At 38.9% G+C, this 18074-nt stretch overlaps 1 protein-coding gene across 1 annotated transcript in view; it reads left to right on the top strand.

Moving 5' to 3' along the window:
- The window catches only part of DCHS2 (dachsous cadherin-related 2), a 189963-nt gene that overhangs the window by 143554 nt on the left and 28335 nt on the right, over positions 1 to 18074 (top strand). The window contains 3 exon segments of the mRNA XM_070415351.1: positions 4466 to 4600; positions 4814 to 5023; positions 10681 to 11538. Coding sequence (XP_070271452.1) covers positions 4466 to 4600; positions 4814 to 5023; positions 10681 to 11538 — 1203 coding nt within the window.

The raw sequence follows: 18074 nt of genomic DNA, 5'->3' as shown, positions 1-18074 counted from the left end.
TCATAGTCCTTTTTACTATTATATGGCCGAAGCCAGCACCATTTGGTCCTCTAAGGAATTTGAGTCCTTTAATAGTGACTTCATTACAGTGGGACACAGGTGATAATTTAATTGATTTTGATATCACGGCAAGTGGTTTTCCATGGGCCAGGAACTAAGCAGTGCATTCAAGGCCAGAGACATAATCAAACCAGTTTCAGAGTTCCTGTTACCTGGGACCCGCTGCTGGTGCCAAGTACTGCATTAGTCAGGTGCAGGCAGGAAAACGAGAGGCTGGAAGGCTGGATGAGCAAAAAAGGGAATCTTGAAGTAACCCAGGCAAAATCCTGGAAAACAAGAAGAGGTTGAGATGATCGGAACCTAGGAAGAAAATGAGAGGAGCCTTGCAGAGCCTGATCCTGGAGTCCCCAGGAGACTGAAAGCTGTGGGCAGTTGTTGCAGAGGTGGAGTGGCATTGCTGAGAGAGACAGTAAGCAAATGGGAGGAAGGAAGTCCTGTCTCTTCTCCTTCTGACTCTCCATCTCCCTAGGATGTCCCTTTGGGGCCAATACTCTTTCTTCCCTTTTACCAATTAAATGCTATTCATCTGCAGGATCTTGGCTTATACAAAAGGCAACTTATACTTACTCAGTCATATCTCATCATGTGCAATCATAATTGCTTGCTAACTTATCTGTATCTAGTGCTATACTGTAAACACTGTGAGGGCAGACAAATTGTCTTCTTACTATCAGTTATTTCTTAGCACCTGGCAACTACTACCACTCTCTCTACATGTTTATTGAATGATATCATTAATGAACTATCTACCCATGATAAGTCTTCCCTGACCCACTTCTTCAATGACTTAATATATTTTACTGTGTTGTCTATAACATTGATTTTATTGTCTTCCCCACCAGAGGGTAACTCTGAGGGTCAGGATAATTGCTTATTATTCAGTGTTACCTTTCCAGTGCCTGGCACTCAGTAGATGTGCATTGCATAAAGGAACACATGAATGAATGCATCCATGCATGCATAAATGAATGAAACAACCAAATAACTGAACCCCAATGCAAACACATGGTGTCATCTGTTTATGAGTGTAAACTGAATTCCTTTTTCCTCCTTCCCTTCTTCCCACTCTCCTTCTCTTCCTCTCTCCCTTTGTTCCTTTCTGTCTTTTTTTTTTTAAGATTAATGAGCAATATCTGAAGATAAGAACTAAAAATGACCAGTAGAGTTTATAATATAACCAGATGGTCATGGGTGACTGTAGAAAGAGTAGCTAGGTATGGCAGTAGTCTCTTTTCAAGCTAGTTGAAGAGAATAGGTAGTATTTTTTTTAGAGACACTTGGCTAAAAAGAAAAGGAAAAAAAATTCTTGATTCTTATAGCTAAAGAAGAATATAATTTTGGGGGAAAAATGAATGAGAAAGTCTAGAACCAACAGAAAAATTCCAAGAAGGACATTTGAAGAATTCTTTTGCCATGGAGACAGAAAGCAGGAGGTGGAGCGGAGTACAGATGCAGAATGTTGAGGGAGCTTTTTACTAATGTCCCCACTTTATCCGGGAGTAGGAAAGGGAGAATCTGTGAGAGTGAGCCAGGAGGTGCTTGGGTGGCAGACACGAATGGGAGAGAGATGACCAAGGAGATTTGGAAAGATCACCAGATAACAAGGACATTTCTGTCCCCTCAGTCTATGCTGTTGTGAAATTTTCACCAGCTCTGGGTATCTGCTAGGTACTCAAGGAGGGCAGAGAGATGGCTGGAAGGATCCTGGGTTGGAGTTTTGCTGCTCATCTTTGGTAAAAAGCCAAAGTCCTGAGGAAATGTGCGATATAGCTAAAGTAAGAATTCGTGGGGCTGGCCTGGATAGGAAAAGGAATGAATTGAGGAGGAAAGTTATCCTAGAGTGGGAGAAATTAAGAGTTCATAAGGCTGTAGATCTTGAGGTCTAAGAGCAGATGTGTTTATGTGTGCACAGACATGGGTGGCACACACACATCCTTTACTCGGCGTGTGCCACGTTTTTATATCACAGAATAGGTTCAGACCCAGATCAGATTGCTTAGTAAGGTAATGGTTTTGACGGAATAATCTGTTTTCTTTTCTTTTCTTAATTTTCAAGTTTGGTGATGGTCTCTTTGTTCTGGTGGGTTATAAGGGTGTGCATAGGAAGAAGCAAGGAACTGAGCTCTAAAAGAGCCAAAATAGAATACTTTAAATTTATCTCACACTATTTAAGTTGTGAGGGTGTGAAGTTTGGAGTGAAAATGTATGTATGCAAACTATAGTTATAAATAAAGATCTTATTTACCTTTAGTAATGCACCAGGTGGATTTCAGGTGAATGGGTTAAAGCCATATAAAATAATAGAAATAATAAAATCAGAAAGTTTCTGAAAAGTCAGGAAAATATTGGTTATAGTGGCAAACAAAGCACATTAAAGAACAATGGGAACAATGGAAGAAAGGGAAAATATAAAGAGTTATGTTTAAACCTTTAAAGATACTTATAGGTTTGACAAGTGTTGGAAATTTAAAATCTCTAATATGTAATATATAATATTATGGGTAATGTATAGTAAAATCATATAGCAAGTGAGTAAATTTATTCAAAAATAAAAAGTCCAAAAATTAAAAGGTGCCTTTCTGAAACCATGTCAGCTCCATGAAGGCAGATGCCATACCTGTTTGACATACCACTGTCTCCTTGGCCAGTTAGCACCATATTGTCACCTAATTTTGCTCACTAAATATTTGAGGAGCAAGCAAAATAAATGTAAGATGGTATTGTTCCCATTTTCATAATATCGGAAGTGATAAACAGGAATAACAAACTTTCAACAACCTGGAATTTTTAGAAATTCTTTCTTAGCTAGAGGGGCGATTATGTGATCATTATGAAATCAAAGTAATCACTATGATATTAAATAATTATTAATGTAATGTTATGCCTAATGCTTAGTGCCTAATGACAGAGTGAAATATTTTGGTGACTCTGGCTATAGCATATTAAATATATTAAACCTATTTTATTAAACTTTAAAAAAGTCTTTTAAATGCCTATAGATTATCTCAAATATCTTTCCTCTTTAAGGGACATGGTAAGAAGACATACATATATTTATTCTTTTATAAAACTAGCATTCTATTCCACTCCTTGCAGCACCCAGTCCTATTTCACAGTCACTAGATCAGAGTGAAACTTACATTTTAAGACTGACAATATGGAAATTTGTAATTGAAGTTTTTCCATTAAGGTCAAAGAACAGTATTTCATCTTTTATTAAAGTATATATCAGATAGTCTAAGTACTATATCTATGCATAGAATCTTGTGAGTTAAGAAAAGAACATAGAAAAATGATTGAAAGGAGCTTGTGTAAAGTGCGACTAAGCTACAATGTCAAGGGATTAACCCATTCACATTAATGGTATGAATGCTCTTCACAACCAGTGATGGAAATGGCCTGATGTTTTTCTCAGGGGAGAAATGAAACCACAAAAATATGGGAAGAATTCTTTTCATAATATTGAATAATGCAGCACTGCATTTCTCACTCCAGAGAGGAGACGGAATACTAACTAGAAAACAAAACAAAATAAATGCAGAGAAGCAACTCTTTGAGCTTGCCTTCGGCGCTGGAGAATGAAGGTTGGCATAACTGAGTGCAAACTTTGAAATAGGGTCAATCTGCCAGGGCTAACCGGCATGGATGAACAGATTACTCTGACACATGTTTCTGTGAAAGAGAGGCTAAGGGGCTGCTTTGCTTTAGGAGCAAATAGCCCTGTTCGCCTGCCTCCTTAGGCTTTTACTGTCACAATAGCTTGAACTAAAATTAACCTCTAGATACAATCAGCGAGGTAAGCATCGTTGAGAAAACACATGCTTCTACAAGGTCGGGTCTTAAAGACTAAACATAGAGATTCTAATAAAACACCCTGGGGGATCGGACTTGTTTGGAAAGTCAAGGTAGGGGCTGCTGCCTTCAGCAAGGTCCCCCTTGGAGGCCCCCAACCTTTTGGAGATTCCTCCTTACAGACTTTCCAACCAAATCCCATGCTTCCCTACATCAATCTACCGAAACTGTCCCTTGCCCTGCAAGCCTACAATTATGTCATTAAGTCACAAGGGGTATTAGAAGGAATAATTAGAAATATGTTGTAGAGTTGCATACTCACAGGAATTTTTATGGGAGGGAAAAGATAGTAAGCATTCACTCTGAGGAAGTCTCATGACTTGAAAATCAAGCATTTCAGGTCACGAGGCTTTTATTTAGCAAGGATATGCAAAAGAGTTGTTTTGGGGTGTGTGTGTGTGTGTGTGTGTGTGTGTGTTAACCTTAATTTGAAGATTGTTTAAGCATTTTGCCCTTTTCATCCATCACCTAACACGTTCATAGGAAAAAGAATGGGAAAACAGAAGAATGGATTCCAAAGGGATAATCGCTATTTTTTTTTTTTCCCCTTAAGGAATCAATTCCAAGCTTCAGTTTGAAATCATGCCGGGTGCATCATCTGGGCTGTTCGAGATAAATGCTGACACTGGAGAGGTGGTGACAGCCACCACACTTGACAGAGAAGTTCAGGAAGTCCTCACCCTCCGAGGTAAGGGATCCCTTGACTCTGCTAAACAAACAAACAAAAATGGGCAGGAGAAAGTTCAGTGCTGAAATTGTACATGTCAGTAGGGTGTCTTTAAAGAAAACATAATTGAGCCAGGGCTACCTGTCAGTTTGGTCTGATGCTGTCTAGTTAGGGCAGTGCATTTTAGGTATGAATCCGTGGGCACACACTGTGCCATTTTTCATTCCTTGTCAGTCCTTGTTCGAGACGGAGGAGTCCCTTCCTTGTCCGGCACCACCACCGTTCTCTGTACTGTGGAAGATGAAAATGACCATGCTCCGAAGATCATTGTCCCCGCCCATGACATTGAGGTTCTGGAAAACCAAGAGCCAGGGGTTGTCTACACTGTTTTGGCCTTTGATATGGATACTGGCAATAATGGAGCTGTCAAGTATCATATAATTGGTAAGTGTTTTCATTATTAAAATTCCCCCCAGGGTACTAACCCAGTTGACACACACCGCATGGTGATTATTTTGTATTTGGTATCTACTGGAATGCCTACACACCCAGTAAGAACAGTTTGGCGCCCTGGGCTTTCTCTCCACTCCTTCCTACAGCCATTTGGAACCACTACCCTCCAAATTCTTTAAAAATCTGCTGCCAAAGCTGATCGATGTTTCTCTCTCTCTCAATGTTTCTAACTCTATATCTCTTTTCCTTCCTCTCTGTAAAAAATCAATAAAAATATATTTAAAAAAAAATAAAAATAAATCTGCTGCCAAGTACTCTTATAAATTTTTATATAGGGCAATGCATTTTAGTGCCCTAAATTATTTAACATCAGTGGATTTACAGATTAACAGATAGATTTTTCCTCCCTACTTTTGTTTCTCTCTTATAATCACTTATTTTTAATATTTTGAGCAATTCAGACTTTTTTCAGGTCTCTCTAGAAGGACCTAGAACACATAAGTGGGCAAACCATTCCAAGATCTGAATATCAATGTAACACCTCAGATCTACAACATACCCTGTGGATCGCAGTCTTTAGGAACTTCTTCTCTAGCAGATAATTTTGTGATATGGCCCCTTTGGATCGGAGGCATAAGGATTTCTGACAGAATAACTTCTGCATCAGCACAGTCAGCTTGAGAGAGCCATATCTTACTCGCCTAAAAAAAGAGTGATTGAAGAGTCAGCTTTTTAGCAGGCATCAGAGAGGACATGGAGTGGTAGGAGTTGAGGAGAGAATAATGCTTCTGATGTAGAGAAGCTGTGCTAAGGTTTTGTGAACATAGTTTTAAGACTGGCTTCTGGAAGCGATTACTCTCTATGTGGTAAAAATTCTATAACCAGTCTACATTTTCTTTGTACCACCCATTGTACTCCAAAATGAAAACAGTTTTATTGCCTTTACCCCTGATTATAAAATGATATGTAATTGTTGTAGAATATATATACAATTTATTTAAAAAGAACAAAACAAAAGTAATAACACAAAAAGTCTTATGTCATGCAGAGATAACTCATTTGGTATTGTGGCAAACACTTTTCCATGAGTCTAGGGAGTACAGACACCAATTTTAAACGTATTGAATAATTTATATGTGCTAGTTTGTTTCTTCATTTTTTAAGCTAACATACTCTGTAAATCTTTCATGTCAATGAGTACACATTTTTTTTTTAAAATATGTTTTATTGACTTTTTACAGAGAGGAAGGGAGAGAGATAGAGAGTTAGAAACATTGATCAGCTGCCTCCCGCACACCTCCTACTGGGGATGTGCCCGCAACCAAGGTATATGCCCTTGACCGGAATCGAACCTGGGCCCTTTCAGTCCGCAGGCCAATGCTCTATCCACTGAGCCAAACCGGTTAGGGCGAGTACACATTTCTAATGATGTTTCATATACATATGCATAACATTTATTTCACTCATTCCTTTTTATGGTCACTTAGATATTGAAAAGTCCTACTGTTATAAAAGTGCTGTGCTGAACAATATTTATATTATTTCCTCAGGATAAGGTAATATACTGCCATCCACAGAATAATACTCCCTGCAAGTAACATATCAGCAAACCCAATCCTTTCCTCTTCCCCTCCTGGTGCAGTGGGATAGATACTTTCCTCCTCTGTAAACTTCACTTTTCTAAAACGTCTCAAACTATCTGTGGTTAAGGGCCAAGGTTTATATTTTTTTAATTTCAATCTTTTGTGACTGATACTTTTATAAAATACAATAAGAATAAGTTACTGGGAGGAAAAATCAGAGACATGCAAAATGCAAACCACAATTTTTAAGAACTATTATTGTAATCCGCAGGCATAAAATTATTCTCTTGAGCTGCTATAAAATTTTCTAAATGCTTACTTTCAATTTCTGTATTTATCTTGGTGAGGACCAATTACAAACACTTTCCAGACTGCCACCTGTTCCCATCTATGGCATCATGGACGTTCCTTGTGTCCATTCACTTCTTTTTCCTGAATTGCCAACTTTTCTCCTTCTATTGGCTTTCCCACCACTTTTTACCAGTCTTTTCCATCTTGGAAAACATTCCCCCTCAGATGTATCCCTTTGCTCAGGATCTATTTGTCTTAACAATTAAGCTTCTTAAAATCCTCTGCACTCTGGTTTCTGTGTCTTTACCTCATTTTCATTCCTTAGTTCATTGCAACATGTTGCACGGAAGTCACTCAGTTGAAACTGTCTTAGCAAAAGACACTAAGGATCTTGTTGCTAAACCCAGTGGATCCTTTTCAGTTCTTAATTTCATTGTACTGCTTTATGCCTTCATGCATCAGGCCCTGGACACTTGATCTGACCTTGACTTCAGAAAGCCACTTTCTCCCTAATCTTTAGACAAGACTTCCCAATGTCTCTGTTCTCCTGGTGGTCCTCTGACTTGTTGGAGTTCCTGGGGTCTTTTGTGCTTACCGGGGTATCCTTTTTCTTGTCTCATAGATGCACTCTTATTGTATCATTTCATCTAGTCCCTATCTTCAGCTACCACTGGTACCCCAATATCTCCCAATCTTTATGCACCCTAGATGTCAGGCCACTAATGGATTTTTTTAAGTCAAGTAATGACTGTCATATAAATATAAAATTAATGACTGCCAAAGAAATGTATTTAACTCATTAATTAATGAACAAACTAAAAAGATGTTATATTAGTTCAAGGGAAATTCTAAGAAACACACACACACACACACACACACACACACACACCAAGAACCACGTAAAAAATTTAGAGTGTTAAAGTAGCTGAAAGATGGTGAAGGTGGAAGGTAACTCTGATGTCAAAGCCACATTGGACACCCAGTAATCTTTTTTTTAACCCCAGGGTATCCACTTACCCATCTTCCTCCCAATTCAAATTGTTTCAGTTTTTCCTGGCAGCCTCAAGGACCCAAATCGTTATATACAACAGCATCGGATTATCAAAGTGTCCAAAAACAAAGTTAGCAGCACCTCCTTCTCGTCCCCCCATTATGGTCTGGCTTCTCCTACAGTCTCTGCTGGTGGTCATCAGCTGTTTTTGCTCAACTTGCCCTTAAAAGAATCTTGTTGCACATGTAAGCACTGAAAATGCTTGTTCACATTTTTTACATGGGAGAAGGATTATTGGTAGAACAGTAACGTTTCTGAGTTATATAATACTATATCAATAATTGATCTTTATTTTTATTTTATGACTTAGAAACTTGAATAGATCCTACAATTTAGTTACTCGCAAAGATCCCGCCCAACTATGAAAGATGCATTCCCCAGGCATGAAAGTCAGTCTCTGTTTCAGCACCGAACGCCAACATTGGGAATGCCCCTGTGCTTGGCAGGAGGTTTTACATTTTAGGGTGGCACACCTTGGTCAGGTTAGGATGGGTGAGAAGTGAGCCTTTCTTTTATAATCCGAAAGAAGGGTGATTGCGAAAATAAATGTGGGAAAGGCAAGCCCACGTGATCCTAGGTGATTAGGCAGAACAATTTTAGGAATGAGGATATATAAACTGAGCTTCTAGAAATCACCTGAAAACTACCCATTCCAAGGTACTCCTTGGAAAGCTTCATATAAGCCTGGGAGCACTCAGACCTCACTGTGAAGAGCACTGGTCTAAACACTCTTGTCTTTCACCTAAGCCCATCATGAAGTCTTCCTTACTCCTTAGTTTTTCTTCCTTAATATTTTTGCAATATGTCCACTTCCTCTATACACATATGATTTCAGAACCTCCTCATTGCTCAAGTCGATTACCATAGTAATTGCCGAACCTCCTGTATTCTATTTAAGCTTTGACACTGATGTCCAATACTCATTCTAAAACAGAAATGTGATTCCTAACACTTTCCTGCCTGCAGTCCTTCAAGGACTCCCCATGGACCCTAAAGTATAGACCCTTCATCAGTGTACACAGAGCACTTCATGATTAGACCCCTTGCTTACCTCTGAAATCCTTGGCCAACCCTCTCCATACCCTTGACATTTAAATACCTAGGGGACCACGTGTTCATTAAAACATTTGCAACTATTAATTTCTCCTACTCCTAGGACTTCACACACGCTCTTCCCTCTTCCCCCTCCTCTTCCCTGTCTTTGAAATTTGCAGCCTGTCTTCCTCCCCGTTAGGAGTTAGTTTTAATGTCACTCTTTCTAATAAGCATATCTTGAACATCCTAATGCAGGACTGTGTACCCTTCCCCTGTGCTCCCTAGTGTCCTGTGTGTATGATTTTCACACCACACTTTAATGTCCAAGTTCTGACCCACCTTTCCTCTGAACTATGAACTCTTGGAGGCTGGGATCGTGTCCTAATCTCCTCCTATTCCAGCATCCAGCACATACTTGGTACACGACAGGTGTTCCTTAAATTGATGCTGAGTGAATTAATTGCTTTATTAACCACAAACCCCACAGAAATGTAGTTTTTCTGGCCCTATATTTGGTACAAATTAACCATGTCTTGTGAATAAATACAAATGCAAGTCCCTTCTCCTTAGCCTCCAGCACTACCTCTGGCTGTTGTGTTCTCTGAATGCCCATCCACTTCTTCCCCATATGCCTCTGGTGGATTCCAATAACTTCCCACATTATTGGGAATAGTGTGCCTCATCCAGGAATATGCCCCTCAACCAAAAATTGGCCGACCATTCAAGAATATGTCCAGCAAGTCATTGAACCACATTTTTTCTGACTAATGCTCAGGGTAACTTTCAAATATCTTTGAAAGCTTTTTGTCCTGTGTTCAGCTTTAACTACATTCCACTTAGTACCAGGGACAGTAGTAAAGGAAATATTTTTTTGAAGGATGTAGAGATGAATGAAACATCCTCCTTGCTTATGTTATGGAAGAAATAGACAAGTGTTCCACTGACAGAAGTGTTATGATTCATGCACAAGGTGCCATGGAAAAGTAGAAGAACTATTGCTGTTGTATAAATGGCATACAATCTGTAGTGAGTAATGTTTGTGAAAATAACTGTTATCAATTTGTAAAATTTTTTGCATTTATTTTTTTAATTATCAGAGAGAGAGAGAAAGAGAGAGGTTTGTTGTTCCACTTATTTATACATTATTTGGTTAATTCTTGTGTGTGTCCTGATGGGGGATCAAACCCACAACCTCTTAGCATATTGGGACAATGCTCTAACCAACAGAGCTACCTGGCCAGGGCTTGTCAATCTGTTAATCTTTGATTGGTATATAAAAATGAACATTATATCCTGTTTCTTATCCCTGCCAACTGTTGTTTTATTTCAAATAAAACATACATTTTAATCCTCTCAAGAGGAAAAATATATGAATATAGAAGTTGTACATGCACATATACAAAAATCATACAAATCAGTTAAAGCAAGTGTTCTAATTATTGATTGAATTAAGATACATATTGAATTATATAATTTGTTTATCTCCAATAATAGAAGCTTCATGAGGGCAGGGACTTTATCATTCATGTTCACTGTTTAGCCTCAGTACTTACAAAAGCACTACAATGTAGTAATCAGGAAATAAATATTTCTTGAGTGAACAAATCAGTGAATATATATATATATTGCTAGCCAAGGGCTGCTACATTTTTAACTCGAGTGAACTTTGAATTTGTTTTCTTTAATAGATGGCAATACCGATGAGTACTTTTCTATTAATGAAACATCAGGAGAACTCTCAACCACTCGTGCTTTGGACCGAGAACAAGTCAACAATTTTGCCCTTGTCATCCTGTGCTCTGATCTGGGGGACCCCCCAAGAAGCTCTCTAGTGCAGTTGCAAGTTAGAGTCTTGGATGACAATGACCACAGCCCTTCCTTCCCCATGCTTCAGTACCAGTCCTTCGTGAGAGAAGATGCTGACGTGGGAACAGTGGTTCTTGTGCTGTCCGCTGTGGACAAGGATGAAGGCCTGAATGGGCAAACTGAGTATTTCCTGACAGATGAGGCTGCTGGTGCCTTCACCATCGATCCCGTGGCAGGCATTTTGAGAACTGGCCACGCCCTCGACCGAGAAGCCAGATCTCAATATATATTTCGGGCTGTGGCCAGAGACTGTAGCGTCCAGGGCTCAAGAAGCACCACAGTAATGATAAAAGTGCATGTCACTGATGTTAATGACAACGATCCAGTTTGGGAACAGAACCCCTTAGATATTTTTCTTTCCCCTCAGTCACCTATCAACCAGACGACTGCCATTCTGAGAGCCAATGATCCAGACTTGGGGCCCAATGGAACTGTCATTTTTAGTTTTGCAGAGACCCAGTCAGTCTTTTCTATTAATAAATATACAGGAGAGATTCAACTTCAGCAAACTCCATCTTCAGAATATTTTCCGATCTGGCTGCAGCTTAAAGTTATGGACCAAGGTGTTCCAGCGAGGACAGCCATTGGTCTCTTGATTGTTCACATGGAAGGAGAGGATCCTAAGATGTCCTTCAGCCACCGTCTGTATAAAGGAATTGTGACTGAAAATTGTGAGGCAGGTAAGTGTCCCTTTGAGGTTTTTTTATTTTATTTTATTTTGTACTTATTTTGGCAAAGGGCTTAAAACTAAGGATCACACAATAAAAGTGCTATTGTAGATTTATAAAGTTTTAATCTAACCAATTCTTTTTAAAAATATTTTTATTGACCTCAGAGAGAGGAAGGGAGAGGGAGAGAGAAATAGAAATATCAATGATAAGAGAGAATCACTGATTGGCTGCCTCCTGTATGCCCCACACTGGGGATTGAGCCCACAGCCTGGGCATGTGTCCTGATCAGGAATCAAACTATGACCTCAGAGTTCATGGGCAGATGCTCAACCACTGAGCAACACCGGCTGGGCAAGCAAAATACTTGGTATGCTCATTTTCATCCAAAGTATATCAGGGAGATATACTCAAATATGGTAAGACACACATGTGACTATTTTTCTCATAAAGCTAATTGTTTTACAATAATTTTCACACAAATTTATGCCATTATGGAAAATACAAAAAAAAAACCCTACCAAACAGATTAATTTAAAATAGCTTTCTAAACAAAAGAAAAAAAACTTCTCTGTAGAGAATTGTGAATTAAATTAAGTCTAGGTAATCATATCCAACTGGAGAAGAGAGAAATGAATTTTCTGATCCTTTTATCTACCAGAGGGCAAAGCTAAGGGCCTCACGGGTTTGGGAGAGGAGTGTGGTTGCTAAAGGTCTGATGAATGTTGTATGGTTGCTAATGTCATGTTTTTGTTTGTCATTTTATTATGATTTAATTTCACTTTACACCTGCTAAGTCACTATTTAAAAGGCAGCCTGCCATTTTTCTGAAATTGATTTATTCATTTCATAGTGAAAATATATTTTACACATTATATACTGCTTCACGTATGAAAAGAGAATATTCAGTTTAATATTGAATATCAAATTAGATTATTAACCTGACTTCCACCCTCTTTTGAATTATGGGTTGCTTATTCAGAAGTCCTGTTATTGATTCTTAACACAATTAAGAGTAAATTGCCAATTATCTTCATTACATGAAATAACAATGGCTTCCTTCCAAAGTAAATCAGAAATTTCCAACCTATATATGTATAATGAGACTTCCACAAAGGTGTCAAGTATTAATTCTTCTTAGAGCTATATTCCTATTCCTCTTAAAATTCATAAATACCAACCTCATAGCAGAGTCTTATGGAAAGTAAAACTAACATGTTCTAAATAATATAGCACAAAATACAATATCTTAATCAATCTTGAAACTAATCTGAAAAATCGTACAATCAAGCCCAGCCTTTGTCTGGAGCGCAGATATAAACATTTCTTCCTAAACATCTTTGACACATGGTGGTCTTTGTCTTTACTTGAGTATTTCAGTGATTGAGAGTTTAGGACAGTGGTTCTTGAACTTGCGTATAAAACCAGTGATCTATGAAACTCCTTCCCTCTGCTGCAGGTTCTGCTTCCCAGCTCTTCCAGGTCCTGCTTAAGGCTGGGGTCCAGACCCTGTTGTTATATATATATATTGATTTCAGAGGGGAAGGGAGAGAGAGAGAGAAATAGAAACATCAATGATGAGAGAGAATCATCGATCAGCTGCCTCATACACGCCCTCCACTAGGCATCAAGTCCACAACCCCAGGCATGTGCCCTGACCTGGAATTGAACTGTGACCTCAGTTCATTTATACCTTGTTGCTTTTAACTAGCTCTGCAGGTGATGTGTTGCATGACAGAGTTGGAAAACCCCTTCATTTGGAAAGTCCTTCATATATTGGACCCAGATCTGCCTCCTTTGTGTCTATCCATAAATCCCAGTCCTGCCCCCTGGAGCACTCCACTGCTGTACACATTACTCTTCAGATATTTTATTTGTTCCTTCAACACATTTTTGGGGGGAATACTATGTGCCGGGTTCTTTTCCATTGGGATATGTCAGTGAACTGAAAGACAAAGCTGCTTGTCCTGATGAAGCTTACATTCTAGCAGAGGTAGAGAGACAGTATCAACAACATAATAAATATCTAAAGCAGCCGTGGGCAAACTACGGCCTGCGGGCCGGATCCAGCCCGTTTGAAATGAATAAAACTAAAAAAAAAAAAAAAAAAAAAAAAAAAAAAGACCATACCCTTTTATGTAATGATGTTTACTTTGAATTTATATTAGTTCACACAAACACTCCATCCATGCTTTTGTTCCGGCCCTCTGGTCCAGTTTAAGAACCCATTGTGGCCCTCGAGTCAAAAAGTTTGCCCACCCCTGAAAAAGTATAGTATACCTTAGGTGGTGGTAAGAGCTATTGAATAAAGAAAAAGCAGGGCAGGGTTGGAGGAAGTAGGGAGTGCTGGAGAAGAGAGACAAATTGTGATTTTAAATAGCAGGTAAGATCAGGCATCATTGAGCAAGTGACATTTGGGCAAAGACTTAAAGAGAGGAGGTAGGCATTCCTATATCTGGGGAAAAAGTGTTTCAGAAAAAAGGAAAAGCTTTGTTCAAAGAACAGCGAAGAGGACTGCGTGATTGCAGCAGTAAGCAAGGGGGAGAATCATAGGAGATGAGGTCACAGCACTAGGCATTGGGAGGACTTTGGGTTTTACTTGCGATAATTTTCCCTTTTCCAGTTTGTTCACGTACCCTTCACATAAGAGAGTCTCCAACCACTGCTAGAGAACGTTCACACCCAGTATAAATTTGGCAGAGCAATAGGCATTAAGTATGTTATTCCTCAAAAGAATTGTCATGGAAGTCATCATTATTATTACAACTTTTTACATTAGTGAATGAAATTTCTAAATATACCTAAGGCCCCAAATAGAAATTTTTATGAAAATGAAAAAAGGGGGGAAAAAAAACCTTATCTGTCATTTCTACTTCATTATTTAAGGCCAGTCTCGTATTTGGAATGGAATTCAATAGAATGAGTAGCATCTAACTGCCTTAGCAATTTACAATGATATTGGATTTCATTATCTTACCTCTAACTCTAAGATAGCTCAGGAGGAGACTGAAGGAGAAAGGCCTTAGGCAAGGTCAAGTTTTCTCAGAAGACAAACACCTCACAAGACAGTTCTCATCTTTGTGAATTAACCCCAGTACCACCTCTGGGCCTCAGGTGTATAGGCTCAAGACCTCATTTTATTAAATCAGGGAGTTCTTTCCCCAGGCTGAGAGTCATATATGAAAGAGACATATATAAATCAGAGCTCACGTTCTTTTATTCATATTAAGAACCATGTGAATTAGAGTGGTCATGTCAGGATGACTATCTCTCTCTAAGAAAAAAGAAGCCAAATTGTAATTAGAGAGTTGATCGCTAATCCTAACAGTTTGAGCAGGATGTGATTCACATATTGAATGTCATCAGCCGATGTTACTCTTTCCTCACAAAGAACTCACACAGCAATACCTCGTGGGATTTTGTGATGTCATGACTTTCATAGCTCATCAACTTCCTTTGGACTTACACATTTTTCCCTTTAAGTGTCTTAACACTTAGTCAAGGCTTCTGCCCTGGGAGTGATTCTGTTTCTTTGTTTTCTTTATATGTAACAGGGTTAATGTATTTTTGAAGACTATTTTTTTCCAGAGAAATTTAGGTTCACGGCAAAATTGAGAGAAAGCTGCAGAGATTTGCCATACATCCTCTGCCACCACACACGCATAGCCTCCGCAGTTACCGACATCCTGCACCTGAGGGGTCACTTTTGCTACGGCCGATGAACCTACATGGACACATCATAATCATCAGAATTCCATAGTTTACATTAGGGTTCACCCTTTGTGTTGTGCATTCTGTGGTTTGGACAAATGTATCATGACATGGATCCATCATTATGGTATCATAGAGTAGTTTCACTGCCCTAAAAATCCTCCATGCTCTGTCTATTCATCCCTCCCCCACTTCTGCCCCAAACCCTGGCAATCACTGATCTTTTTATTCTGTCTTCATAGTTTTGTCTTTTTCGGCATGTCATATAGTTGAATTCATCCAGTATGTAGTCTTTTCAGATTTTCCTTCACTTAGTAATATGCATTTAGGGTTCCTCTATGTCTTTTCATGGCTTGATAGCACTGAATAATATATCATTGTCTGGGTGTAGCACAGTTTATTTATCCATTCATCTACTGAAGGACAGCTTGGCTACTTCCAAGTTTGGGCAATTATGAATAAAGCTGCTATAAAAATAGCAACTATAAAAATATCCACGTACAGGTTTTTGTATAGACATAAGTTTTCAACTCCTTTGGGTAAATTCCAAAGAGTGTGATTGCTGGCTTTTATGGTAAGAGTATGTTTAGTATTTTAAAGAAACTGCCAAACTGTCTTCCAAAGTGGCTGTACCATTATGCATTCCTGCCACAGTGAAGGACAATTCTTCTTGTTCCACATCCTTGTCAGAGTTTGATGTTGGCAGCATTCTGGATTTTGGCCATTCCAATAAGCGTGTAGTAATATCGAATTGTTGTTTTAATTTGCATGTCCCTGGTGACATATTGATGTGGGGGGATCTATTCATGTTCTTATTTTCCTTCCGTTTATCTTCTTTGATGAGGTATCTTTTTAGGCCTTTGCCCTTTTTTTAGTTTGTTTTCATGTTGAATTCTAAGAGTTCTTTGTATATCTTAGATACCAGTCCTTTATCTTTTGTAAATGTTTTCTCCCAATCTGTGGCTTGACTTCTCTCATTCTCTTGACAGTGTCTTTCTCAAAGCAGAAGTTTTAAATTTTAATGAAATCGAGCTTATAAATTATCTCTTTAATGGATTGTGCCTTTAGTATTTATCTAAAAAAAAGGTCACTGAACCCAAGGTTATCTAGGTTTTCTCGTATTTTATCTTGTAGGGGTTTCATAGTTTTTTGTCTTACATTTAGACCTATGATACATTTTGAGTTAATTTTTGTGAAGGGTATAAAATTGGTGTTTAGATTCATTTTTATATTTGCATGTAAATGCTCAGTTGTTCCAGCACCATTTGTTGAAAGGACTATCTTTACCTCATTGTACTGCCTTTGCTCCTTTGTCAAAGATCAGTTGACTCTTTATATGGGTCTGTTTCTGGGCTCCCTGTCTGCTCCATTGATCTATTTGTTTATTCTTTTCCTAATACCACACTGTCTTAATGACCATAGCTTTATAGTAAGTCTTAAAGTTGTGTTATCTGTGGGTTCATATTTTTGTCCTTTGTTTTTCTCCAACTTTGTTCTTTTACGGTTAGTATTTTTGAACTACATTTCCACCCTTTTCTCTGTTGTTGTCTGTGCATAAGACCTTCCACCTACTTTGCAAAGGTGTCCACATGTTTTGTATAGCTTTAGGATAATTGCAGCAAAATGCAAAGAAAAAATATTCTGCCTTTGACAAACAGAGGTAGTTCTGCCACAGGGAAGTCTGCCACAGGGAACGAAAGGAAAGCCCATGTCTTCTAGTCGCTGGCGAGTGTGGGTAGGGCAAGGGCGGAAAGGTATAGGAAACAAGCAGCAGGATCATCCTGGCCCCTCACTTTCCTGCAGCTATAATCCTGAAGGTGGCCATTGAGATAGACAAGGAAAAGCAAACGGCAGAAAATACTGTGCGACTCTGGGGGGACACTGCTTCCTATGCTAAGACAGGACAAGTGGCAGCAGAGTAAAATGGGCAACATGTTTAGGTAAAGAGAAGGCACAAGTGAGCTCCCCTTCCCCGTTTGGCTCTGGCAAGGCCTAGAAGACATCTATCTCATGGTCCCAGAATTTTACTTGAGAACTCAGATTAACACAGAGTATAGGCCAGGATACCTGCCAGGGGCCACTGTTGCGAAGGATGAGATGAGCCTATACTCAGGTCTGTGGGGTTGGATGACCCTCCAGAGGGTCTGCAGTATCAAAACCAGCTGTGGTAGGGCCAGGTCAGCAGTGTGCAGTGCTGAGCCTGAGCATGTTGACAAGAGGGAGGGACTCTCAAAGATGAACATGTTCTCAAAATACATTGTTACCCAAAAGTGCTGCTGAAGGGAAAGAGATCAAGAATACCCTAAATAGGGCTTGTGTTTTTTACTCTTGTCTGTCAGGGTGGGGTTGATAAGGAATATTAGATCAATCCTAAACATTTTAAAAACAACCTTTTCTTTGCATATCTTAAATTGTGTGCAGAGCTGTAACTCTGCTTCATTCATTTTTAACTCTTAAAGGATACTCTGTTCTTGAGATGCCCCTCATTTTTATATCCTTCCCCATTATACTTCCTATTAATGTTGACTGTATACTCAATAGTGTCCACTCAATATTCATTTTTTAACAATATAGGAAACAAGGGGTCTGTCCTATAAAGGGCCTTGAGCATCTCTTCCACTATTCTATAACAAGACAGTTTTGATGATTAAATAAGTGCTTAAGGCATTTTGCCATCATGATTACCAACCGTGTAAATGGAAGACATGGAGATGAATGTGCAGCCAGAAGGAGCTGGGAGAAGTTCCCCACTGTGGATGTCAGAGCCAGAAAAATCTTGCTACTATGAGGTGTTCACCAAATGTTTGTTGAGATAATTTCACCATTTAATCATTATA

The sequence above is a fragment of the Myotis yumanensis genome, unplaced genomic scaffold (genome assembly GCF_028538775.1).
Source record: "Myotis yumanensis isolate MYYU_CA2020_CCGP unplaced genomic scaffold, mMyoYum1.0.hap1 SCAF_5, whole genome shotgun sequence".
Taxonomy (NCBI): domain Eukaryota; kingdom Metazoa; phylum Chordata; class Mammalia; order Chiroptera; family Vespertilionidae; genus Myotis; species Myotis yumanensis.
Note: the sequence above shows the minus strand (reverse complement) of the source record. Positions and strands in the feature narration are given on the sequence as shown.